Source organism: Vanacampus margaritifer, chromosome 1 (assembly GCF_051991255.1).
Source record: "Vanacampus margaritifer isolate UIUO_Vmar chromosome 1, RoL_Vmar_1.0, whole genome shotgun sequence".
NCBI classification, from domain to species: Eukaryota; Metazoa; Chordata; class Actinopteri; order Syngnathiformes; family Syngnathidae; genus Vanacampus; species Vanacampus margaritifer.
The window spans coordinates 52,507,320-52,534,778 of record NC_135432.1 but is presented as its reverse complement, the minus strand read 5'-3'; the positions used below and the strand labels follow the sequence as shown (position 1 = coordinate 52,534,778).

General features: G+C 39.7%; 2 protein-coding genes across 3 annotated transcripts in view; one reads left to right on the top strand and one right to left on the bottom strand.

Moving 5' to 3' along the window:
* adi1 (acireductone dioxygenase 1) lies at nt 1-4,300 on the top strand. Its single transcript, XM_077585695.1, has 4 exons — nt 1-302; nt 723-842; nt 1,002-1,181; nt 1,792-4,300. Exons 1-4 carry the CDS (start codon nt 180-182, stop codon nt 1,906-1,908), a joined length of 540 nt encoding a protein of 179 aa, XP_077441821.1. The 5' UTR covers nt 1-179; the 3' UTR covers nt 1,909-4,300.
* The window catches only part of trappc12 (trafficking protein particle complex subunit 12), a 28,023-nt gene continuing 3,871 nt past the window's right edge, over nt 3,308-27,459 (bottom strand). For both annotated transcript variants that reach the window (XM_077585486.1, XM_077585575.1), the window contains exons 4-12: nt 19,875-19,988; nt 16,059-16,197; nt 11,445-11,557; nt 10,653-10,725; nt 9,513-9,586; nt 7,784-7,882; nt 7,501-7,604; nt 5,357-5,444; nt 3,308-5,264 (exon numbers count right to left, since the gene is read on the bottom strand). In XM_077585486.1, coding sequence (XP_077441612.1) covers nt 5,022-5,264; nt 5,357-5,444; nt 7,501-7,604; nt 7,784-7,882; nt 9,513-9,586; nt 10,653-10,725; nt 11,445-11,557; nt 16,059-16,197; nt 19,875-19,988 — 1,047 coding nt within the window. In that variant the 3' untranslated portion in view covers nt 3,308-5,021. The remainder of the gene's footprint in view (nt 5,265-5,356; nt 5,445-7,500; nt 7,605-7,783; nt 7,883-9,512; nt 9,587-10,652; nt 10,726-11,444; nt 11,558-16,058; nt 16,198-19,874; nt 19,989-27,459) is intronic.

The window sequence follows — 27,459 nt, the reverse complement described above, 5'->3', positions numbered from 1 at the left end:
TTAAATTCTCGAATTTTGTTAAAACCTTAAAAAAAAAAAGCTCTTAGAAGAATCCTAGTGAGCGGGGTCAAACGTTTAGGCGCACCCCACGTTGAGCCACGCCTCGAACTGAGCTCTGCAAGCCCGTGCATGCTCCTCTGCAGCCCACTCTACGTGTTGTTGTTGGGCGACTTGTAAACATGGCGATGGAAGCCTGGTACATGGATAACTCCGACGAAGATCAGAGAAAGCCGCACAAGCTCGACCCGAATCGACCCGTTTCGTTAGAAAAGTTAAAACATCTTGGCGTTTTTCACTGGAAGGTAACTGTTAAGCTGCAGTAATGACAATCATGTGCTCCCAGCACATGTTTCCTGACTGAGAGTTAGCTAACTTCGAAGGACTTGTACTTTTGTGGGATGGTGACACAGTTTGACAACTTTTGCAGAACGACTGCAAGATTGAGTACTTTATTGTAGACAGCAATTTTACCCGCATCATCACCAAATGGAGAGAAACTCACAACTGCATGTTGCCATATGGACTACTCACAAAAAGTTCGGGATGCTGTTTAGTGCTTCCGGTGTGAAATGTCAGGATGACCCTAAAGTGCACTGTTACCTTAACAGGTGAACATATTTTTACGTTCGCCCTGACATTAAACCCGAAAGCCTTATAGTTCACAGACAACAGTAACCATATAGGATTCAGAAGCTAAAAGTACAGTATTGTTTTTGTTGCAGCTGAATGCTGACATCTATGAAACAGACCCAGAACTGCAGCGGATCAGGAAAGAGCGAGGCTACTCATACATGGACATCATCACCATTGAGAAGCACACACTGCCAAATTATGAGGAGAAGGTAACTTGGAAGATGAATCCATAAGATTTAACCGTTTGTGTTTGGAAGAAGATATGAGAAATGAACTAATGTTAGAGGTTTTCTTTCACATATAGTTATGGATCAACTAGCTACTGTTTGGTTGTTGGATAATGAAACAGCAAAAACTCCTCTTATCAGTTAAAGATGTTCTTTGAGGAACACTTGCACTTGGACGATGAGATTCGCTACATCCTTGATGGCCAGGCCTACTTCGACGTCAGGGACAAAGAGAACCGCTGGATAAGAATTGCCATGAGGAAGGGTGACCTCATTACCCTGCCAGCCGGCATTTACCACCGCTTCACCTTGGACGACTTGGCAAGTCTGATAGCTCAAATTGTTTGAACCTTTTCACTATCTATGGGTGAATGTTTGTGTTGTGTTATAATGGACTGGCGACATGGTAGTGTGTTTATTCAGTTAGACATCACTTGCAATTTCTGCAAGTATAGGTTTCTTGGTGTGACATGCCAACATTTCTGTTTAGATTTATCTGTTCTAATGCTACTATTAGTTGAAACAGATTTAGACCTCAGAACTAACAAACTGTTGTTGTCTTTACTCTTTATGGTTGATGTAGCCGGAGAAAACCCACTCAGGCAACATGTAATTAGAAAAAAAATATATAGAATGTGAAAATATCAGCATTGGTTTCCATGGTAACTGGGACTATGCAATAGACTCATATGATTTCTCTAGCAACGGTATTTCACAGGAACTACTGACAAATTTGTCTGACACATGTGCAGCTATGAAGTTTGGTGGTACAGTTAATTCTATTTGATGCTATATTGTTTTGTTTTGTTTTGCTCAGTCTTTCTGTGTGGCATAGCTTTAGTATCTGACGTTCCTCTATGTCCTGGAGTGAACCCACAATCAGTAATCCAGTACACTCATTGTATTTTTGTTTTTTTTTCTCTCTCCATAGAATTACACTAAGGCCATGAGGTTGTTTGTCGGGGAGCCAGTGTGGAAAGCCTACAACAGGCCAGCGGATGACTATGAGATACGAAAGAAATATATGGCTTCTCTGCAGGAACCCTGAAAAAGTGCATCAATAAGACTGCAGTCAGTCACCATGTGAACCACAAGTTGTACACGATGTAGCATATCTCGTCAGAACCATGTTCATTAAAATGCAGTTACAGTACACATACAGTAAAAGTACAAACACAATTCCCAAAAAGTTGGGACACTACACACATTGTGAATAAAAACTGGATGCAATTATGTTGAAGTTCCTAATTTTAATATTTTATTCAGAAGAGAACAGGTCAAAAGTTTAAACTGAGAAAATCTATCATTTTAAGGGGAAATTATGTTGATTTTAAATTCCATGGTGTCAACAAAAAAAAAAGTTGGGACAAGGCCATTTTCACCACTGTGAGGCATCCCCTCTTCTCACAACAGTCTGCAAACGTCTGGGGATGGAGGAGACAAAGTTTCTCAAGTTTAAAAATAGGAATGCTGTCCCATTCTTGTCTAACACGCGTCTCTCTAACTGTTCAACTGTTTTGGGCTTTCTTTGTTGCGCCGTCCTCTTTATGATGCGCCAAATGTGCTCTATAAGTGAAAGAAATAGACTGCATTGTGTTCACCCAGAATGTTTTCTGGAAGTATTGCTGAGCCCTTTCTGTGATTTCCCTTACAGTAAGCATTCCTGTTTGCGGTGCAGTGCCGTTTAAGGGCCCGAAGATCATGGGCATCCAAGTATGATTTTTCGGCCTTGACCCTTACACACAGAGATTGTTCCAGATTCTCTGAATCTTTGGATGATGTTATGCACTGTAGATGATGATGATTACTTCAACCTTTTTGTGAATTTTTAGCTGGTAAACACCTTTCTGATATTTCTCCACTATCTTTGAGCAAAATTGGAGCAATTGGTGATTCTCTACCCATATTCGCTTCTGAGAGACACTGACACTCCGAGAAGCTCTTTTTATACTCCAATGGACCTCATTAGTGGCAACTGGTCTTCCAGCAATTTATTTTTATTTTTATTTTAACAAGTGCAATTGACTTTTCCGGTCGCTACCTGTCACAACTTTTTTGAGATTTGTTGGCACCATGAAATTTACAATCAACATATTTTCCCCTTAAAATGATGCATTTTCTCAGTTTAAACTTTTGACCTGTCATCAATGTTCTATTTTGAACAAAATATTGAAATTAGGCACTTCCACATAATTGCATTCAGTTTTTATTCACAATTTGTATAGTGTCCCAACTTTTTTTGGGATTTGGGTTTATATGTTACCGTACTTAAAACAAAAAACTAATTTGAAATCAGAGCATCTTGGCTAAAGCAACTTGTAAAATGTTAACATTTTAACAACAAAAAAGAAAGCAAGAGCCCCCCGATAATAAAATGAATAAGTCATTTTAAATATAATTGAAACCACTGTCGGTATGGTATGGATTGCTTGTGGAGTACTCCTATGCACTTTTAGCATTTCTTTTATTAGGTTAAGACAACATTTTTGACATAGTTATGATCAACACAATATGTAAACAATATAACAATCAACAATGTTTTTAAAAATTAAATTATGCTAATCATTTGATCTGAAGAATGACAACGATTGTTTACTTTGATATCCATATTCGTATCAATATATATACACACATTTATATATACACACATATGGTACACATGTATATAAAGTCTATACACCTGCTGTTCAAATGCCAGGTTTTTGTTAAATGAAAAAAGGCACCAAGACAATTTAAAAACGTTTTGTGCTTTGTGTCACACTTGTTGACATAAATTTTTACTTATCCTCTCAATTTCTTTCCTTTTTTTTTTTTTTTTAAATCAATTGATTCACACACATTTTATGTCACAATAGTAACAATGGTGTGTGTTGAAATGATCTGTGCTGGTCTTTTTTTTCCGAATACACAAAAACCTGCCATTTGAAAAGGGGTGTGTAGACTTTCAATATACGCTCTGTATGTATGCACATCACACTTATTTTCAGGGGAAATTGCAATGCAATCGCAGTGGTTTTGCGTACAGATGAATAAATCCCAGTAAGAGATTATTTCTTCAAGTAGCATTAGACAGTTAATCCAGTACAGTATTTTAAGTGTGTTCTTACAGGGCTACGTTTAAAAAGGACCCATGCAGTGCAAGCTTACTAGAGTTTTAAGCATAGTGAGTCTCAGCATAATGCCCTTGTCAAGTTTCAAATTGTTAATCTGCTGATTTGATAGAATGTAATATATATAATATATATATAATGTAATATTTACCAAATGTGTGGCAGTTGTCAGCATCACGGTTGTGGGCGAGCATGATGCTCTGTCTGCTTCTCTAACACATGGAACCCACCCATATATGCCCATATAAAACTTCAATGGTCAAAAGTCAACATGGTGGAGCTGAAGTGTCTTTGTAATGTCCCGTCGATAATTAAACCAAGAAGAACGTACATATGTTGTGGCGGCCGTGGCTCAGGGTCTAGAGACTGTTGTTCAGTAACCAGAAGGTTGGCTGTTCGATCCCAAGTCATGTGTCGTCGTGTCCTTGGGTAAGACACTTCACACAAATTGCCTCCGGTGCTACTCACACTGGTGTATGGAAGGTGCGAATATTTGGTGGGGGGGGGGCGTATTTGCACACTGGCAGCCACGCTTCTGTCAGCCTGCTCCAGGGAAGCTGTGGCTACTTAAGTAGCTTACCGCCACCACAGTGTTAATGTGTGAGTGCATGAATAATGTATCTATTCCATTGGAAAGCGTCCTTGAGTGTCGAGAAAAGCGCTATATAAATCTTATGCATTATGATTATATTTCAATTATATTGTTGCCAAATTTTCCAAACAATGTTGATTTGCAGACCAGGTCAGTTCAAAGTGTCATGGGGAGAAAAAAAACAAAAAACAAACTCATTCAGTCAATCATTTATCTTAAAAAAAATTATAAAGTAAAAAAACAACAACTAGTGGCAAGCTTATTTCTTATTTGTCAAAACATTCCTTTTGAATGAAAAAAACAAACAAAACAAACCTAATGCCTAGTTTTGAGAAACCAATCCAATGACTGAACAGTTACTTTTTTCTTGTAGCAAGGCCCATTTTGGGAGAAGGATACTTACACAGTAGAGCATGTAAAAGAAGAAGAAGAAAAACATTCCCCCCCAGTCCCAATTTTTCAAACCAGTTTGAGACACTGAGTGTTGAAGCTGTCCCCTTCCCGGCAGGACACAGCTTCCAACAGTGCCTGCTTCTTTTGAGTGCTACGTGAGGATTCTAGTTCATACATAGTGGTCAGGTTGAAGAGGACGCTCTCGTGAAGGTAGAGGGCCGGGTCCTGCTGCACCAGGCCTTCCAGCTTGCTCAGGGACTCCTTAAGCCGGCCCAGGTAGAGCAGGCAAACTGCTGCGTTGTTGTTGGCCTTGTTAGGAATTGAGACGGACGAGGAAACGGCTAAGATAATATAAGATAATATCAAGGGGGGGTGCATTTAACAGTGTGGCCAAGACTTACAACAGGGTTCTTTGGATCCATCTTTAAAACTTCCACGAAGGACGCATGTGCTTCAGCATAGTTGTTCTGACTGAGGTAGACAAACGCTCTGGCAATCAACACAAACAAGTTGTGCTTTATTTATAATGGGATAAGTTGTGTGCATGTCAATATAACAAAACATATTTTGTATGAGCACTGATGGGGTAATGTGAATCATGTAAATCAAACAGTATTCCGGAAATTCACTAATGATGAGAAAACGATTTGGTTGTCCCAGTTCTTGCACAGCCAACAATAACAATTGTGGCTCACCATGTCAGATGTTCTTTACCTTGATGAGGATCTGGGCTTTCGCTGCCAATCATTACAAGTGTCCCTTTTCTGACACACTTCCTATTCCAGCCGCCATTATTGTGAGTATTTACGTTGCTTGGACTTCTTAGTGTTTGATTTTGTTGACTTCTTGTGGCAGCACTACAATGCCACTTATACAGTTGTTCAGCGTCTTTAAGTGATCACACTCTCTTTTTCTATGTGGACGGGGGGCCTAAACTCCTTCAAGCATACATTTGGAACTTGCTTTCTGCACTGGGGCACCCTCTAACAGAAAATGGCTTCCCGGCCTACACTGTTCCATAAAGTTGGAAGCCCAGAATTGTCCAATATGTCTTGGGATGTTGAAGAATTAAATTCTTGGGTGATACAGGATACTAACTAACTAACTAGATAATTAACCAGTCTTGATCTTGTGTTTAGATTTAGTTACTTATTATAACATACATTATTTCTCTATCATCTTAAATTTCAGTGCCAGCATATCTAAATGCCCAGTAAGTATTTACATCTAATATAATCAGAGTGTTATTTAAAATATGCAAGGCTCCCATGTTGATAAGTAGCTCCCCACTGCTCAGATGGGCTAAATAAATAAAATAAAATCTTGACAATAATATGTTCTATGCAGCCCCACTAGTCAAAATACAGTATTTTGGTTAATGTGTTAGTGGAATATGAGTTAAGCAGCAAAATCCAGCAGTTTTTATCATTATCAGAAGCGGCCATTTTGCCACTTGCTGTCGAGTGAAAATGGCATCACAATTGCTCAGGTCTCATGTGACAACCAATGGAGTAGATGCCACGGACTTCCGACTTTTACACATCAGCGTAATTTCCGGCCACTGATGGCTGCGTTCCAACACTCGCACACCCACCCCTGCGCAGGACGTCTCAACTCTCTGAAATGCTTCGAGACAGACACACTACACACTCGCACCCGTCAACTGGAAAGCGCAACCGAGGCGCACAAAGGTGGAAGCGCACAAACTGGGACGCAAACAGGAAACGGAAACAAAGCTGATCTGTGAAAAACAGGAAGTCGGAAGTCCCGCCTCTTCCGTGGCATATACCCCATAACAGCTCAGCCTCAGAAAACAGGTGAGCTGTGATTGGTCGTTGCCTGAGCCCTGAGCAACTGTGATGTCATCTTCAGTCGACAGCAAGTGGCAAAATGACATTATTACCCTTTTTGAATCTAAGAACAAAAAATTGTCAACTTTGGTTAATTTATGTTTTGTTGGAAAAATCTTATATCCATAAATGTAAATGTCTAAACTTGAAACCTTTATTCAAATTATTTTTTATTGAAATTGACAATTATTTTAAGCTTCTTAAATTCGTAACGAACAGGAAATATCATTTGATAATTAATGTCTATGCAGAATTATCTTTAAAAAATAACTCTCAGAGCTAAATGTTATTGTTTTTTTTCTATTTATATATTTTTTATGGGATTCAAGTAAATTGGATTGACTGGTATTTGTATTATTCATCTATGTTCAATAAATGTAAACAAATAAAATAAAAAACAAAAAAATAAATGGCCGCCCCGAGATGGATAAAAAGGGCTGGATTCTGCTGCATAACTCATATTCCACGAATAATAATTAAACAAATAATATTAATCAGAATGTCATGTTTTCACTAGTAAGGTCACAAATAACATTATTGTCAAGAAAGTTTAAGGTTAACTTCCCCTGTAAAGAGTCATAATTTGTGCTGAAACATGCATCAGAAGCGAGCTCTTTTAGGACGTTATCTGCAATCTCAAGTACAGGCACACTTTGCAAAGATGCTTTAAATACAAATCCCCAAAACACACATACCTGTTCATCAGCACACACGTTGTGAGGCTGAGACTGCTGTTTGTTGTCTGGCATGTTTTCTCCACATCGCAGAAATACATCTCAGCTGTTTTAATGTCTCCAATCTGAGCAAAGCAACAAAAACACAAGTAATGCCTTACATGATTAATTCAAATATGTTCTTGTCGTTCTTCCCATTAATTTAGCTTTTGTTTATAATTTTTAACGTTTACAAGACCACCATGTAAAGTTTCAAATCAACGTCTTTGTCATAATGTATGGCTGTGTGTTAGTGCAATTCTACCTGCAAGAAGATGCGTCCTATGCCACTGAGCAGCTGCGCTCTCTGCTGGGGTTCATACTGGATGATGGACTGATAGATCTCTACAGCCAAAACGTAGTCCTGCAGCAAGAGATGGATAACGTTTGACAAGTCAGGAGTCGCAGAAAGAGAAAGTGAGAAGATCGAAGAAGTAAGCTTGGGAAAGAACTAAAAGGCACTGAAATTAGAGACAAATGAGGTAAAGGTGAGGGACGCAGCAGGAGGCAGAGACAGGTGGAGGGCAAGCCGAGCGGAGGCACAGGCAAAGAGAGAGAGGGCATTAATCAAACATATGGAGTAATAGCAGGGCGAGGTGACCCAACTCTCACCTCCACATTGCTCACACAGCGAGTCGACTACTGAGTAGGGCCAGGGAGGGAGGTCAGAAAGACATGTGTGTGTGTGTGTGTGTGTGTGTGTGTGTGTATTTGTGGGCTGACATATTACTATGGGCTATTGCACATTTTTGCAAGCATTAGTGAAAAAATGATTGGTAAATAGTATAAATTGCAGATGTGGTTACCTTTAAGTATTCTTCTCCACCAAGGAGGTAGAATAGTTTACCAGCAGTGGCGTGCAGTCTGCTGGTCGACTTGTAACAATGTCAAATCTAAACTTACAACTTTAATGAAATGGTATTAAAGTAATAATTTATTTCCAACCGTGTTTTGTCTTCACCTCATAGTGTGTGTGTGTCTTGGCCGCGCAGTTCCCAGTCGTTTGTAGGTTGTTGTTTTTTCTTGTCCAATCAGATTTCAGCTTTAATTTGTTGCCATGCAAATGTTATTTGCTCAATGCCTTTATAATCCTGACTGCTGACAGACCACACAAAGACACACACACACATCATTTGATTTCCCCCCACCCCCTTTTCTTTTTTCAATATGATTTTAGATTCTATACTGTGCGCCTTCACAAATCCTTGGGTGATATTGGCATTTTAAAATCCTCTGATTGGTTCAGTCATGTGTATGCCTCTGATTGGTTGATCTTAAAATGCGGACCAAAAATTGGTTTACAAGGCAGGATGATGTTATACATGATAAAAAACTAAATCAGTTTGCAGGGGCACTTTTCATGAAAAAAAACAGCACTTTATGAGCCCAGTCAACCAACGTTGTTGCTGGCTGGTTTGTTTCAACCAGGAAATTAATTTTTGGGGACATTTTCAAACCAGTATAATGTATGTATGAGTGGAACAGAGGTTACGCAGACAGGCAAATGTTTAGAGGTAACGATAAATATTAGCTAACTGTGATTCTTGGTCCCCATGGAACTGGTGCACTTCATTACCCAACATAGGAGTATCAGAACGTGTCATGATACCAATCAGTTATTATATACTAATACTATCAATACTAATCAGCCAATACATTTTACAATATTTGAGAATGTAAATGAGGAAACACCCTACCATAAAAACAGAGCTTGATTCAGGCATTAAATCTTGACACTAGATGGCACTGTGGCTCTCTTTACATCCCCAAACGCATCGCCACCCTTCCCTTTCTTCTGTCCCTCTCTGCCTCTCTCTGACCAAGAATCCAATTAGTGGTCAGTCTGGGGGGATTTCACTGTGAATCCTCCACCTGCCTGGCAGCAGAGCACTCTCTCGCTCTCCGTCTTTCTCTCACACACTTACACACCAGCGACTCCCCCTCCTCACACAGACAGACTGAGATACTTGTATAAGGACATTAAACACACGTACCTTCATCACCAGCAGACAGTTGGCCATGGAATAGAGGACACGACCGAGGCGAGATTTCCACAGCTTTACAGATTCTAAAATCATGAAGAAAGGATACAGGGCAGATGTTTTATTGTTTGAGGGCGATTTCATCGGTACACCTTTTCGGGTCTCTTGCTCCGAGACCAGTTACGCCCACATTAGCTACTTTCTTTTTAGTTCCCTTGCTTTACTCCTCCACACCGTGGTTTACTTTAAGGGGAGGCGATAGGGAAGACACTGCGGCACTTTTCTTCTTTCCCTCAGACAGTACCCCCCGTGGAAGAGCTTCTGTACAGGCCTATTATTATTCATGGCAGCACACCTGTGAGTGTGCCTGTGCGTGTGAGTGTGTGTTGGGGAGGGGAGCTAATCACTCAGTAGGGGTCTGATGTGCGAAGGCATGCCCCTGTGTTATTGACTTGACTGTCGGCTGTCTGTGTGGGCAGGGAGAGGAGAGACAGAGGGCAGAGCTATTACACAAACTGGCAGCACTGGTGCACCCGCGCATACATTCGCGCTCACCATCCTGACAGCTTTCCCCAATTATAAGCAAGTATCTTGGTACATTTAGCTCAGATTTAGCAACTGGCGTCTTATTTTCCACTGTTTTAAATGAACCTTACTTAACGATTCTTGAGCTTAAGAAAAAAAAAAGCAGACTGACAGCAGCCTGAAAAGAGATTTATTGTTAGGTTGTGCACTTCTGAAGGACGAGAGGTCTGCGTAAGGGTGATATTAGTGAAAAAATGGTGATTATGGTCTATACTGCCTGTCTCATACCCTAACACATGTAGTAGCTTGGCTAAGGCTGAGATGTATTGATCTGTTCTGCTGGCTGGGCTGCAGAAACTGTCTTGATATTCAGCAAGAGTACAAAACAGTGAGGTGCTAAACACTTCTAAGAGCCCACATCGATGTGTTTGCGTGGCGGACAATGCGCGTGTGTAGTCGAGGTACGCCTCAGTACCCGCACCAGGTGTGCTCCAGCGCTTGTTTGTGCGTACGTGTATTTCCCAGCGGGTTCTGTGACCTCACTTTCTTCCAATGTGTGATGCAGTCTGGGCCTGAGGCCAGGTCTGCAGCCTAAAGTCTGCTTGAGTGAGCATGTGTGAAGCTTACCTTGCCTATTCTCCTCTGTTAAGGTGATCGCGCCGCCATCCTCAGCCAAGCCTTTCTCCAAGTTAGCCAGGATCTGCAGAAGAAACGGTTTCACTGCTAGCAGCACAGCACTGTGGGATTTCTGTTTATACTGGAATCCGCAGTGTCAATGGTGCTAAAATTGGACCATATTTCCTTGTTTACAAAGGTTGACTTAAGTATTTGTCTGGGTGTTGTGTTTTTTTGTTGGTGTGCAGTCTTTAACCGTGGAGAACCCAAGAACCCTTTTCTTCTTTGGAAAATGATGAAATATACATTAAATGACTGCTATAAGTTCACTGAACACCAAAATATGTTTTTTCAATTTTAACCTTTTTTTTAACTACCTAAGAGTTGCTGATTTATCAAAAATATATATATAAGACATACTCCTAGGCATTCTGCAACATGATATGAAATAGATTTTACAAAAAACACAAGATTTTACCATCTGATGGTTTGCTGAGAAGATGGTTTTGTTTGGATTGATTTCCAGCTCAACAAAACAGCATGTTGCCAGCCATCTTGTCACCACCACTCTGGCTCATGTAAGTGCAATATTCATCCACTAGATGGCCCCATGCAGGGGTCAGAAGTGGCACTCTGGACTTTTGAAGTTAAATTTGTAAAAAAAAAAAGGTCTTTGTTATTTGAGTAGCAGAATTTATAGGGGCCAAATTTGACCCCGTGGGTTCTCCAGGGTTAATGTACGTGTTACATATTATGCAGGACTTTACGTCCATCTGGAGGTTGCTTGTTTGTTCAAGTACTAACTGTGAGGCAGACAGTTTTGAGATTGTGCAGGCGGTCCAGAGCCTCCTGGGGCTTAGCCAGGTGCTGGGGAAGCTCGGCATGCAGTAACCGCATGGAGAACGGCACCATGGAGCCTGTTAGGGAGGGAAGGATGGAGAAGAGGGGAATCAGAGAAAGGGTGGGATGAGGACATTGCAGGAGAAAGAGGGAAGAGGAAACAAAGGTACATGATGAAAATGCAAACCCCTCCACCCACACCGCCCTGGAGGCAAGAACCTACAGATGGCATAGAGCTATGTATGGCTGCTTATTAAACCCTCTCATCGTTCCCTCTGAACACTGCACAGCACAATCAGTCATCTCCGTGCTTCATCCTTCTGTGTCTGTCTCAACATCGTTCACAGTCACACAAATATTGCAGAAGAAACTATACTCGGTCCATTGGCTTTGACTGTGGGTTCTTTGATACCGTCATCAAATCTTAAAATCCCCTAGCTGGTCCATCTTTGGTTGTCACTTTCACCCAATGTGGACAAACTCCTCTTCAAAAGTATTGGAACTGGTGCTACTTTTATGATGTTATTATTTGTTTCTTTTCTAGGCTTTAGACTACAATCATTTGGGTTTGAAATCACAAAATGAATGAGCTTTAATTTACAGCTGAATCCGATACACAAGTTCAACCATTTTAGATTGAATCCACCCAGTTTTCATGTGAAGAAAATATTTTCCAGCAATTGAAACAAGATTTGAAAAAATATAAAAAATATCTGGAACAATCAGTGTTAGGGGCGTAATGAGTTAGCATTCAGTGATTTCCGTAACAAAATACGGATGACACGTAAAATTGGGCAGCCCTGCTTAGTGCTTATAGCTCATTTAGTCATCTAACTGTAAAAATACATTTTGACAAAAAAAACTCGCAGTTTAGCTTATAGTTTGAGGTGTCACGGAAACAAAATGAATTCATAACATTAGAATCACTATTCTGCTTGACATGTTCGTTCATAAAACCCTTTTTTTTTCTCCAAAATCGGTTTTTGCAAAGCCAAATCATATTCTACTGCTGATGACTAAAGAACTGAAAAAATTACAAACTTTTTCTGGTAAAAGAAGAAGCAATATGGGGAACTCTATTTTGAAAAAGGCTGCCAGTGACCAAGACATAATTTTCTAGTAAAAAAAATAATTAAATACAACACCCTTGTTACATTTATATTTAATCAACTCAAACTAGAATGAATGCTAATTGTGCACGTTCAGCTTAAAGGGATATGAAAGGATTTTTTGGGTAGGATTTATGACCCGTACACACATGAAAGATTTTGCAAATTTGAACTTTTTAAAAAAAATATATGATTTTTTTTTAATCTGTGACAGACCTCGCACATAAAGATAGAAAATCAGACATTAAACCGTTTTGGTTGCATTGTGTATGATCTGCTCTGATCATCTTAACACTGAACACTGTACACAAAAATCCTGCTCTACCATTGGTCGCATCCAGTCTTCCGAGGCAAAGCTCTCGCGTGATCCCACAAACACGGATACGAACAGACACTGGCGTGTGCGCAGATCGTTGCCGAGGGCTTCCGAAGAGGACAGGAGGGGGGAGCGTTGTAAGATGCCGATGCCGGCAAGAAAAGACTTCTTGCCGTCTCTAGGAATCCACTTTTATACAAAAATTGTCATTGAGTACATATTATATTTACCGCTGCTGCCTTGTTTGTCAGTCAGTGTGCTTTTTGGTTGGCTACATTCTGTTCATGTCACAATCCATGGAGTCAAATAGTCTGCTAACCCCCCCCCCACACACACACGTAAAGATTTTGGTCTTAAATACGGAAGACGTTTAATATCCAAGATTGGCGGCCCAGACTCGATTTTGGACCGTATTTCGGGACTTCCGCTCTTACATACATACAGACATAAGGATAATCATATTGGACAATCTCACAAAAAAATCCTATTGATATTGTATTGATGTGTATACCTGCCTTAACTCACTAAGGCCGGGAGCGCGTGACTGCGCTTCTCCCTTTAAACCCAGGAGAGCGGATATGTAATTTTCTTGTGTTTTGACTAATTCTTGGTTTCTTAGCCAATTAAATGCATCAGAATATGCACGATAGGGTGACGTTGGCCTCATAGCATGTCCTGAAATTTTTATCGAGCGTTTATGGTTGACGCAGATTCGCAGGAGTTATTAAAGAAATGACACGATTGACGACGGCGTGGGATGAATTCGAATCAGTGTAACAAGTCGACAGTGACATACTGTTAAGAAATATGTTTGTAGACAATGAGGATGATTGTGACGGCTTTGTAACGGAGTGGACGATGAATAATTACCCCGATCCCCCGAGGTTATTACAACTGCGCTCCAGTATTGAAGGTAAATATATTTGGAGTTATACACCCTCATATGCGACATTTGTTTGTTTTTTTTTAAAGAATATTGAAGGTTTATAATAATAAACTTAAGTTTGTGTGAACACCACAAGTGTAAGCTCAAAAATGTTTTGGGAATTATGTTTCTATCTGCTTCAGGAGCTATTTTTAATATTGTTGAATTTCTAGGAAAACTTCAGGTTTTCGGGGGTGACTCAAAAGTCACCCATGGGTTTTAGAGGCATGTTTTCCCAGGCGCTTTAGGCCTTAATGGGTTAAAGCATTGGGAAGTAATGCAGTACATGAAACTGCACACATGAATAACTTGGAAAAAACATTTGAGTTTTTTTGTCTACTCATATCGAAACTCTTTAGAGGCCAAGTAGCACATGGGCAGCCACCTCTTCAGACATTTAAGGTGTTTTATCATGACATTACATTGTCAATATAAGCATTAAGCTGAAGAAATGCTTGATAAATGATGCCAATTGTGCCAGTTCGTTTGCGAGCAAAAGTTAATATTGAGCAAAGGAAAGTCAAGCGGTGCTCTCTTTTTAAAGAAAGTGTTCGTGTGTGTGCAGCTGTATCAATTTTTTTTCTTGATTTGCTCGAGGGGTAAAGCAGATACTAAGTAATCGGAATACATTAGAGAGCAATTCATGCGCGTAAAATGAGAACCAACAAAAGCAAAAAGTTGCTGCAGACAAGTGGAGTTGTTCAAGCTTCTCAAGGATAGCCAGGACAAAAAAAAAATCTTGTAGAAACTTCCCTTCCCTGTAACTTTCTAAATTTATGGTCCAATGTATTGAACTACAAACATAGGCAAGGCTTTCGCTGCATGTTTTCAACACCATTTTTGCTATGTCCATCTGATGAAAATTCCTCGCAATTTTTATATTTGGCCTACAATAAATCATCGTTGTGGAATGAAATTTATTTTGCCAAATAGCGGAATTGCCAACGGCTTCAAAAATCTATAGCTGTTCGGGCGAAACAGTTGAGCCAAACAAAAAGCATAAAGCACACACACAAAGACAATAGTTTCATGCTCGTTGAACTTAGGTACGCTGAGATCGGTTGATATCTTGTGAATATCATGTAAGACAGATGTTCAAAAAAAAGTTTGCACGATTTTAGGCATACAGTATTCTTCCTTGATATTTTTGGCAAAAACAAAATTTTAGGGACTCGAGGGCATTCAACATTAGAGGTTCCACTGTATGAAGTGAATAACAAAAGAGGTGTTTTGTCAACTTGAGAGTTTCTGTTCAATGCATAAGTCAGCCATTAATGGTTGGGACTCCATGCCGGTGAAATGGACATTCATATTGAACGTCAGAAGAGGCTCGGCGTGAATGACCAGTGCTTCCCCAGCAGTTAATTTACACAAGGCCATATCAGGACATTTTGTGACTACATATAAGATCACGTGTAATTTGTATTATTATTTGTATTTTACATAGGCAGTAGGGGTGTGCCCCCCCCAAAAAATAGATTCTCATAAGAATCGCGATTCTCATTTAGTACGATTCAGAATCGATTTTAAATGTCCCAAAATCGATTTTATTTAAATTATTTTATACAGTCTCCCATTGTTTGTGTGTGCCTTTATTGGGAGCGCTGTTCATGTTGTACCCAATTTGGCCACTTAGGGGCAGTGTGGTTCCACGCAGTCTGATACACTGTTAAGTTGTAGCCACATTAGAGAGTAGAAGAAAAAAGTCACGATCAAGTTATTCCAATCAAAGTTGTTTTTTTGCAGTGTGGAGCCGTTCTTTTGAGTGATAAAAGTGCCGCGAGTAGAGCACTAATTAGCATTAGCGAGTCAGACTGGAGTAGATCATTACGATTCCTTGAACATCGATAAATTGAAGCAAAAATCATTGTCAATCAAATCATTTTGAATCAAAAATCGTTTCTGAAATTCTGAATCGAATTGCACACCCAAAAATCGGAATCGAATTGTGAGACATTCAAAGATTGCCACCCCTAATAGGCAGCATTACAATAAGGTTAATTTTTCATGTTCTAATTTTCAGGTTTTAGAGAGAATAATCAGATATCTTTGACGGGAATGCCACATTTACTGTACTGACAAGTTAATTCACATGTATGCAAAATGACAACTAGAAATTCATTGCAATCAGTATTTATGGAAATTCATCGTTATTTGGTGACCAAACAAATAACGGTACAAATGTACTCTAACATGAGTGTGTTTTGTGAGTTAGTGTGTGTGCATACCTCTCCTCCCGGGATATACAATGGGGTAGTACTCGTAAAAGAGGTCCGGTTGATCTAGATCACCAAAAGGCTCAAATTCCAGCTCAGCATTTTGGAAAAGGTTCAGCTTGGTGAGAAGGGCCAAACGCACAAACCAAAGCTGGAAAAGAAACACAAACATAAACTACTTTTCTTCTTTGGGCGATATATGCATATAGAGTGACTTGCAAAAGTGAGGGTCTCCTTGAACTTGACCTTTTTCCATATTTCAGGCTTCAAATAAATAAAAGTGGATTTTTGTGTGTGTGTGTGTGTGTGTGTGAAGAATCAACACTAAGTGGGAGCCAATTGTGAAGTGGAACAGAATTTATACGGTTTAAGACTTTTTTTTTCTTTCTTTCTTTTTTTTTCTTTTAGAAATAAAAACTGAAAAGTAGTTTATGTGAAAATATTCACGCCCGCTAAGATAATATTGTGAAGAACCACCAGCTGCGATTACAGCTCTAAGTGTTTTGGGCTACATCTCCCATCGGCTTTACACATCTAGAGACGGAAATTTTGCCCTCAGGTAGATTAGATGGAGAGCGTTTGTGAACAGCAGTTATCAGATCTTTCCATGGACCACAGATCCTCAATTGGCAAGGACTTCGACTTGGCTATTCTAACACTTGGTTGGATAAGTTCAGTTTTGAACCATCCCATTGTAGATATTGCTTTATGTTCAGGATTATTGTGTCGTTAGAAGATAAACCTCTGTCCCAGTCTGAGGTCTTTTGCAGACTCCAACAAGGTTTCTTCCAAAATTGCCCTGAATATGGCTCCATTCATCTTTCAATCAACTCTATCTTCCTTGTCCCTGCTGAAGAAAAGAAGCCCCAGACCATGATCCTGCTACTATACTTCAATGTTGGTCTCATCTGACCAGAGTACCTTCCTTCCACGTTTAATGTGTCTCCCATCATGTGGCAAACGTGAAATGGGACTTTTTATGGTATTCTTTGAGAAATAGCTTTCTTCTTGCCAATCTTCCATAAAGGCCACTCTTCCATGAAGGCCTGATTTGTGCAGTGTGTGACTAATAATGGTCCTATGGACAGATTCCCTGACCTCAGGTGTGGTTGAGTGTCCGTGCGTACATAGCTATGCACAAATGCTGTCAAAATGCGATTAGTTAATTAAATCAGATAAGACTGTACCGATACCTAGTTTTTGTTTTTCCAACATGAAAAAGCTGCCCTGCCATTGGTTCATAGCATGCGAGGGCAAAGTCATTATTTTTTCTTCCTTTAGACCTTTGTGGGCCAGCCACGCAGTGGAGTACTTGGATGCGTGTGATGGAGCATTGTCCTGCATGAAAATCATGTTTTTCTTGAACAATGACTTCTTCCTGTAGCACTGCTTGAAAAAGGTGTCTTCCAGAAACTGGCAGTAGGACTGGGAGTTGAGCTTGACTCCATCCTCACAAGCTCATCTTTGATGATACCAGCCCATACCAGTAACCCCACTTCCACCTTGCTGGCCTTTGAGTCTGCACTTTACTGATCCAGCCACGGGCCAATCAAGACTTACTCTCATTTCATCAGTCCATAAAACCTTAGAAAAATCAGTCTTATGATATTTCTTGGCCCAGTCTTGACGTTTTATCGTGTGTGTCTTGTTCAGTGGTCATTTTTCAGCCTTCCTGACCTTGACTATGTCCCTGAGTATTGCACACCTTGTGCTTTTTGGCACTCCAGTGATGTTGCAGCTCTGAAATATGGCAAAACTGGTGGCAAGTGGCATCTTCGCAGCTTCACGCTTGATTTTCCTCAGTTCACGGGCAGTTATTTTGTGCCTTGTTTATCTAATACGCTTCTTTCAACCCTGTTGACTATTTTGAATGAAACGCTTGATTGTTAGATGATCAAACCTCAAAAGCTTGGCAGTTTTAAGAGTGCTGCATCCCTTTGCAAGACATCTTACTATTTTTGACTTTTCGGAGTCCATCAAATCTCTTTTCAGACCCATTTTGCCAAAGGAAGGGAAGTTGCCTTATAATTACGCACACCTCATATAGGGTGTTGATGTCATTAGACCACACCCCTTCTCATTACAGCGATGCACATCACTGATATGCTTAATTGGTAGTAGGCTTTCAAGCCTATACCGCTTGGAGAAAAGAGGATGATGTGGTCAAATAACTACAGGCCAGGGCAAAATGACCCCCCTCCCCCCAGATGGAATAAGTTCACATTATGCAATATTAATCCAGAATGCCATTCTTAGAATAGTGGGATCACATAGACCATATTGTAAAGCTAGGGCTAAACTAGGGCTGTCACAAATAAATCTTTTAAGAATCGATTATCCTAACAATTACTTAATCGATTACTCGGGTAATCGCTATCATTGATATTCATGACCTTGAAGTCACCACTGTCTGAGGAACTGAGTCCGTCTGCAAGAAACATCCATGCGGTAAACAAGGTATGGGATAAATGGTTATGGGCATCACAAATATGTGACCGGCTCTGTCTGGCAAATCAAGTGTCCAAAAAAATAAAAATAACAATTGAGATATTCAAATTCTACTCTTAATTCCCTTTAAAATCCTATATAATACATGGACATACCTAAAATTGACAAAGCTAAAGCAATTTTAATGGTTAGTTTTGAGAAAAACGGATTTAAAGTTTTGGTCCTTGCATCTTTCAAATGTCCATAGCAACCAGTATCTTAGTATCTTATCTTAATCCAAATTTTCAGGAACTGTTAAAAGATCACTGAAAAGTCAATTCCAATAGCAGTTAAGGAGGTAAATGTTATGTCGTCAGGATGGTTCGACACTCGACTGTCAGTTGAAACAGAAATGTTAATGTCTACCAATTTTTGTGGTCAACTTAACAGAGACCTACCAAAAGAAAGATTAGAATCTCTTCTTTTATCAGGAAAAAATATATATTTGTATGTTTCCCTTTTGCAGCAATTAGCAACAGAATATAGCTAAGTTTTATCATTATTCAGAAACCTAAAAAAACTACAAAAGAGCTTGTTGCAACATGGCCCTGGCTGATCTCTTATACTCTGCTACCACTTCTTCAGAACATAAAACAACAACAACGTATAAATAGGTTTGTGGGAGTGAAGGACAAAGTATTAAAAAAACATTCATACGTTTTTGGGTTTGAATGAGTTAATAATTGCACACTGTCACTATCGAAGATTTTTTAGAATCGATTGATCTATTGATTATTCAATCGATTAATCAGATTCATTTTAATGTTGCATTTTAAATTTATTACAATTTTTTCCCCCTCAATTACAGTCAACCAAAGATTGATGTTTATTTCGTTCTTCGTATTCGTATAGTGATAAAAAAAAAAGGTAAAAGTAAAAACAGGTGTTTACAAATGTCTTATTTTGATTAAACACAGAAGATAATCAGTGTTTTTTCATGAAAGACTACAGAAATCAGTGAACAATTACTATTGATATATTGACAATCAGAGGATTTGGACAATTTTGAATTTTAAAAAATGGCTTCAAATGATTACTCGATTATTAAAATAGTTGTCGATTAATTTGATAAACAATTACTAATTTTGACAGCTCTAGTTGCACCTTTGTACTGTAATATTGCAAAGAAAACTTTTTACTGCCACTTTAAAAATTAAAATGGGGAATTTGCAAAACAGTAACACTTTGAGAAGAGGGCAAATGCAAAACAAAAAAAAAATACTGTAGGTCATTTATTTATTTATTCAACTACGAGTGCATAATTACTATTTTAGTATTTCACCAACCAGATTTCTAGACGTGTATTGTTAAGCCATGCCATTTCTGAGTTCAGTATCCTACCTGTAGTGAGTTAGCCGTATGGGAAGTTGGCTGTCCAGCTTTTCCATATCCCTGGCCATGAGCTGTCAAAAGACGTCCTGACAGATCAACTGCTGCACGCCAGTTCTTACTGCTCTGTAAGCAAGAGGAGACAATAACCCTCTGAGTGATTACAATCACATTTCAAGCCATGGTGTAGAAAGCGCTATAAGCTCAGTCCATTTCACATTCTAGATCTGGGCGACACAACTTTGTGTGCAGCATATTTTTATACTACAACTTAACTAGATACAAACATTTATGGATGGATAAAGAGCAGTTGAATCTGATGGGCACCAAAGCCAGTGAGATTTGTGAGAAAGCTGTTGGAACGAGCTGCCATTTTGAACCGCGAGTCCCCGGTGATCTATCTATTCACTTGTATTTGCATAACTGTGTTCGGCTCCAATTAATTCATCATAACTTGTTATATTCCTTACCGATTTTGACACATTGGTTTGTTAGAAACATCACACATGCACCTATGATACTAGATATGGGTGTAATTTTATAATTGTTGCTTTCATAAAATACTAAATAAAATAAAAAAAGTAAGACCGAATGCTTTTTAATTTCAACAAACTTAACAAATTAGCTTTTCTGGCTATTGTATTGCTGAACAGTATGGAACTGATTGAAGCAAAATTTAAAGCTTCTTGTTTCAATGAAAGTCAAAATTTAAATAGGCTAAACTTTTATTTGGTTTCATACTTTTATATCCGACTCCAGAGCAGCCAGTGGCTCACCAGTCATGAACCTCACGGCACCGGACTAGGCATGCATTCCGAGCCTCCACTGTGCAATGTCACTCCGTCCAACCAACCAAATTTTGCTAACAGCTGATGCACAATTTGTTTTCAAGTTGCTGTCGGTTTAAAACATGAAAAGTTGGACATCAACCAATTTGTGGGACACACTGAGTAATGGCTGTCAGTTTCCCATGCACAATTTTTTTTTCAGTTACAGTGAAGATTGGTTCCAACAAAACTTACAGAAAATGATATTGTGCGAACAGTTTTTAGGAAGTCAGTTTTAGTACACAATACAGAGCTCATAACAATATATAGTAACTGGATGAATTTGGTGACAAGCTTGACGACTCTGAGTGACTTGGTTGGTCTGCACTCCGCACAGATCACAGACTTGTGAAGTCAGTTCATGACACAAAAACAAAAACACAAAAAGGTTGACTCTCCCAATCCTTAGTGGTTGCATATGCATTTCTCACTAGAAAGCGGGTGCTGTAGAATTCCTCTCACACTACCTAGACGTACCTACTTTGTGCTTTCTCAATCCCTGACTTTTCTTTTTTTCCATTTCTGCCATTTCCTTTTGTATATTTCAACCTTAAATCGCCTTTTGCTACTCTCCATGTTGGCCATTTCCCTCTTCCTTATGCCCCCCTTCCTTATATCATATATTTTATATCTGTCTTTCGTTCCCCTGCCCTCTTTTTCTGCCGAGTGTCAGTTGCTAGTGTGCCTCTGAATCTTCATTAGGGTGGGAAATGAAGCTGAAAACAAGAAGGCAGCCTGGATGCCAGTGGATGGTCAAAGCAGCTGCAGCCCCTCTAAAATACAAAATACACACCCTACCGGCATTCCGGAGTAGACTATTGCCCTGCTGGAAAGCATAAATTAGAGTGTGCATGTGTTTCTTGTTGCTGGTGCAAAATGGACAGACGAAGGGTAAATAAACAACAGCTAGCATGTACAGTATTTGGCACATGACACCACACAAAACGGCATGCCAAGCGACACATAGTTAAGAAATCAACACTGGAAGCAGGTACAAAAATGTAATATTTTCCAAAAAAGCTACGTGATGGAAGCAAGAAACAGTGGGAGGCAAAGTGAAGAGAAGAGCGGAGCCAGAGGAGCTGCAAGGGAAGCATCAGGCAGTCGAAGTGAGCTAAAAAGTTCAGTGCAGTGACTTTGGGACTTTCCAATTCAGTCTCAACCAAAACAAGTCAAGTTACAGTTGATGTGTCAACATAATAGGACACTGCTGTCCAACAGAACAATTCTATTCTAATACCCTTATGAAAAACAAGATATTTGGGGGGGGGGCCTGCTTTCAAGATGTTCATTTTTATTTCATTTTCATACCACTTATCCTCACTAGGGTCACAGGCATATAAATTTCATAAAACATATTTTATTTTTAAATGATAAAAGGCCAAGATCTATGTTTTGGCATCTGAGGTTGTGTACTAGTTACGGACGGTACCTTCCCATACTGATTGACAAATGAGGCTTCATGAAGCACTTGTGATATTTTTGACTCCTCTAGATGGCACTCTTGGTTTAAAGATTCGGTGGAAATGCAATCAACTTTCATTGCTCTAGCTTTTCTAGTAAAATATCACAAGTGTTTCATGAAGCTTCATTTTCCCATCACTGCGTTCCCAGCAAGAAAGCAATACGAAACATTTCCTAACAGTTCAAACAATTCTGTTCACAAGTCTCTACAAATTGTCTGTGGTGACTTAAATGGCAGGCAATATTTATCTAATACAGTGCTATGGCAAGTGAAGTGAGTCAACCATTACAAGCACACACAATTATTAATGCTTGTCACGTGATTAAAAGGGATGAGGCTTCTTAATTGTACTGCAAGTCACATGTTTAGTGTGCTTTTTACTTTGATAAGTTGCCCTGCATTACAATGCTTTGTGAACAAACGAACGCCCACATATCTTCCTACCAGACCAGAAGCCTCCGAGCAACCCAAACTTAAAAAGACTTTCTCCACTCAGCTTTGGTTAATACAGAGCTGCCAAGCAACTTCAATAAAGATCCGGCATTACACAAAGAGGGGGAAAAAAACATTAGTGTTATGACACACTTGGAGGCCAGTGATTGCTGAGGCCATCTTCGCTTTGAAGACTGTGTAGTTGGTGTTCAGACACTTGAACCGAGGGGACAAAACACTGCCCTCAAGCTGGGGGATGGCTCCCTACTTAACCGATATGAACTTCACACATCAGCCATCATTCCTCCCACCGGCAATGGATGGACTTTTCCAACAGTACCACAGAGAGATGCTGAGACACAAAACTGGTGTAATATATTATGAAAAGTAGCTTGTGGCTTTTAAGAGAACTCAACATAACACTCCCAAAGATGGTTCAGCACAGAGTCCAAGTTGTAAGGGACACTCCTCTGGGTAATATGAACCGCTGATTGACAAGTAGGCTGTTAGATAGTTTTAATGGTGTGGTTGTCAACAATAACAGCTTGGCCAACTTTTTTGCCTCTGAGACTCTCTCATTGAGAGCACTACTAAAGATGGTGTTAGATCTACTAGTCCACATCCACATAGTCTCACCCACCCACCCCCCACAAAAGAGTGCACATACTGTCCAAATGCTGCAAAAAGAGGATGAAATTATCGTTGTACTTAAGTATTTTTCCATAATGTCCCTGTATCATTTTGAATGTTTCCAAAAACGAAGACAAAAATGTATGTTGTGTTATTTGTAATGCGAGTCTGACATGATTGGACCTAATTTACAAAATGTACACCTTCCAAATAAGATGGCAAAAGTAGGACATAAGAGTAGCCTACATATATTCTATTCAGATTTTTCAATACGGTACTTAGGCATACAGTGTTTCCATGTGGTAACGGACGGTAAATAGGTAGAAACTAGGTAACTAACGTACTGTTATATGCAAAACAAAGATCAGCTACTTATGGGCTGACGCACAACCGAGCCATGTAAATGAATGCAACTTAAGGCGCAAAACTACATTGGTGAATGTGAATCTATCGGCATGTTGCAACAGAAAAACAGCGACCCCTGGTGTTCTTACTAGGGGAACTTTTTGATGCGCCACATACACAGGTAGTCCTCAATTTACGAACACAATGGGTTACGAGAAACTGTTAGTAAGTCAAATTAGATTGACATATTACATTTTATTTTCAAATGTAGATTTATTAAATTGAAAAAATAAATAAAAAATGAAACAAACCAAAATGAAATGATATAATGTAAAGTCATAGCCAAAAGTTTTGAGAATAACACAAATATTAATTGTCACAAAATGTACTGCCTCATTTTTGATGACGGCAATTTGAATGTACTCCAGAATGTTATGCACAGTGATCAGATGAATTGAAATTATTTTCTAAGACCCTAGTTGCCATTTATCGGATCATCAAGAACTTCAAGGAGAGAGGTTCAATTGCTGTGTCCAGCAAACGCCCGGACCGTTTCCTAAAGTGGATTCAGTTGCAGGATCGGGTCACCACCAGTGCGGAGCTTGCTCGGGAATGGCAGCAAGCAAGTATGAGTGCATCTGCACGCACAGTGAGGCAAAGACTTTTGGTGGATGGCCTGGTGTCAAGAAGGGCGGCAAAGAAGCAACTTCTCTCCAAGAAAAACATCAGGGACAGACTGATATTCTGCAAAAGGTACAGGGATTGGACTGCTGAGGAATGGTCATTTTCTCTGCTAAATCCCCATTCCGATTGTTTGGGGCATTTGGAAATAAGGTTGTCCTGAGAAGGAAAGGCGAGCGCTACCATCCATCCTGTGTCATGCCAACAGTACAGCATCATGTGTTGGGTTGCTTCTCAGCTTCTCATATTTTTGCCTAAAATCACAGCCATGAATAAAGAATGGTACCAAAACATCCTCCGAGGACAACTTCTCCCAACCATCCATAAACAGTTTTGTGACGAACAATTCCTTTTCCAGCATGATGGCGCACCTTGGCATTTAGCAAAAGTGATAACTATGAGCTCAGAAAGAACATCTTCAACATTTTGGGTCCATGGCCAAGAAACTCTCCAAACCTTAATCCCATTGAGAACTTGTGGTCAATCGTCAAGAGGCAGGTGGACAAACAAAAACGGACAAATTCTGACAAACTCCAAGCATTGATTATGCAAAGATGGGTTGCCATCAGTCAGGATGTGGCCCAGAAGTTAATTGACAGCATGCCAGGGCGAATTGCAGAGTTATTGAGAAAAAGGGTCGACGCTGCAAATATTGACAATTTGCATACATTTCAATTAATTGTCAATAAAAGCATTTGACACTTATGAAATTATTGTAATTATACTTCAATATATTACAGTAACATCTAACAAAAATATCTAAAAACACTAAAGCAGCAAACTTTGTGAAAACCAATACTTTGTGTCATTCTCAAAACTTTTGGCCACGACTGTATAAACCGTATAGACATATACACTACACTGTCTAATTTTTTTTGTTTTATGTGTGTGAGTTAGAGCACCCTATCAGTCTCATGTCCACCAAAAAAATATTCAAAACAAAACCAAACAATCTTTAACCTACAATAGCGTGTGAACTCCATGCCATAAAGTTGACAGCAGTCAGCAGTGCCTTGCAGCCAGCGATCAGAGCCATTAAGATTTTGTTGTTATTTATTGTCATTTAATGCTTTTTGTTTGATCTGCAATGCTGTGAGGGCAATGGCAAAGAAAATGATACTGGAGCAGTATTTTAAAATGGTACATGCAAGAGTTACGATTGGGATGCTCCTACAAAAATGTCTTTACGCGTTACCCAAGTTCATCCCTGCCTCCGCCTCCCAGCACTGGGTACTTTTTTCAAACACAAGGCATTTAAGTCTTATATCGGTTTTATTTTTCTGTTCCGTTAATGTTAATAATAATTTGGAACAGTGCATTTTCGCAAATAAAGTTCTAAAGAAGTGAACAAAGTTTAGTACCACCAAAGTGCCACCTGAATTTTGACTTGGTGTTTGTTACATTTTACAATATTTGCAGCCCGCCCTCAAACACACGCACACACACACACAAAACACACAAGTGCACTGTTTGTTACATTGCTTGTCATTTCTTGACATCTCTGCTGCAGGCCAATGCTAGCTTTCTGGCTCAATGTAGTGCACCATTATTTTGCCCTAGGCTTTCAGGAGCCACCTACACCCATTGCAGACAGTGACTGGCACACATAGTTACAGTATGTATATCTTGCATAGTGCATTGTTTGTGCGCACGTTCACGTGTGTGCGCGTGTGTGTGCATGCGATAACCCAGTCCAGAAGGCCTGTAAAATATGCACAGCAGTCCTATGCATAATGCATGGCTACAGCAGGAGGAAAGAACTTGTGAGCCGAGTGGATTTCCAGCTCTCCATCTCCCCTCTTCGCCCCTTCCTCCCTCCACTGTGCTTTCTCTTAGTTGATCATTGTTGGACATGCTTTAAATCTGTGGTTCTCATCCTTTTTTCCTTGATGTAAATTTTTTTTGCAGCAAAGTCATCCCCCTTACCCCCAAGCAGCGCAAAGCATTTTTGGTTTGGAAAAAAATAAATGGACTTAAAACCGAGTGCTTGTCTGATATATTAAAATTTGTAACTTAATTTGTATAGTGGTCTCTCACTAACCAAAAAATAATAATTTAATTAATTACAAATAACAATCTTCATCTTAACACACTTCATGTCTCCTTGGTGATGACATATCCACTAATACCGCTATGAAGTTTAATTTCAGATTAAAAGTATGCTACATATTTCATATACAAGTCTCAGGAAAACTCAGCATTCAATGAGTCACACATTTGTGGTGGTTGTGCACAAATTTCCATGTTACACACAGTATGTGTGTCAGGAGTCTGGACTGGAGAATGAGAAAGGAAAGGTGTAAAAGCCAGGCGAGGTAAAAACAACAACAAACACAAACAAACTTGAGAATGTGGCCCTTAGTGAAGAAAGGGTAATATTGGGCTTGTGAAAAAATGCAAAGTATACATTTGTCTGCAAGATTTAGCTTTTATTTCACATACCCACTGAATAGAATTAATCAATGTATGGTACCTGTGAACTGGTATTCCAGCCCAGGATGATTGGACTACATTCCACAATTCCTCTGCCGGATATTGTGGAATGATGAAAATAAGATTATTATTTTTGGGTGTAGAAGCAGCAGAGTTACTGGCTGCGCAGGAAGAAATGTGATACCACTATTTAGGGGAGCAAAGACAAGGCCAATAAACGTAACATCTTCAACCACTTTAACTCCCTGCCTTCCTTGAACCCCTCTGTCAGCAGTGATGCTGACCCCAAGCAGGGTGAGTATATATGCCTCATCAAAGACTTTGATTGGTTGTTATAAGACATATCCGTTACAGATCAACACCAACGAGGAGGACCAAGGAAATTGTACTCCCCCTATGCAGCCAATACAATTTGAGAGCAACTGTGAACGTCGTTGGGACTTTGGAGTGCCTTGGGCTGCAAACTGGACAATAAATTGCAGTGGTCTGTGAACACGGACCTGCTCTACAGGAAGCGGCAGCCTTCCTGAAAAGACTGGCTTTGTTTAACTTCTGCAATGTTGTAGTTGTCAGTGTCCCTGTCCTCTACTAGAGTGTGTTGGGGGGACTGCACCAAGGAGCAAACGCACAGAGCTGAACAGGATCATCAGGAATCCACGTTCAGAGGTCAGGGTACAGCTGTAATGTGTGGAAGCTGCATTGGAGCAGAGGAATCTGACTTAACTACAGCCCATCCTCAACAATGTCACTCATCCGCTGCGTAGTGCCATCACCCAGCAGATGA

What these genes read in the sequence shown, in the direction of transcription:
- adi1 (XM_077585695.1), top strand. Translation starts at nt 180, where the DNA reads ATGGCGATGGAAGCCTGGTACATGGATAACTCCGACGAAGATCAGAGA. An exon ending in TTGGCGTTTTTCACTGGAAG is followed by an intron (nt 303 to 722) that starts GTAACTGTTAAG and finishes TTTTTGTTGCAG; the next exon opens with CTGAATGCTGACATCTATGA. An exon ending in TGCCAAATTATGAGGAGAAG is followed by an intron (nt 843 to 1,001) that starts GTAACTTGGAAG and finishes TCCTCTTATCAG; the next exon opens with TTAAAGATGTTCTTTGAGGA.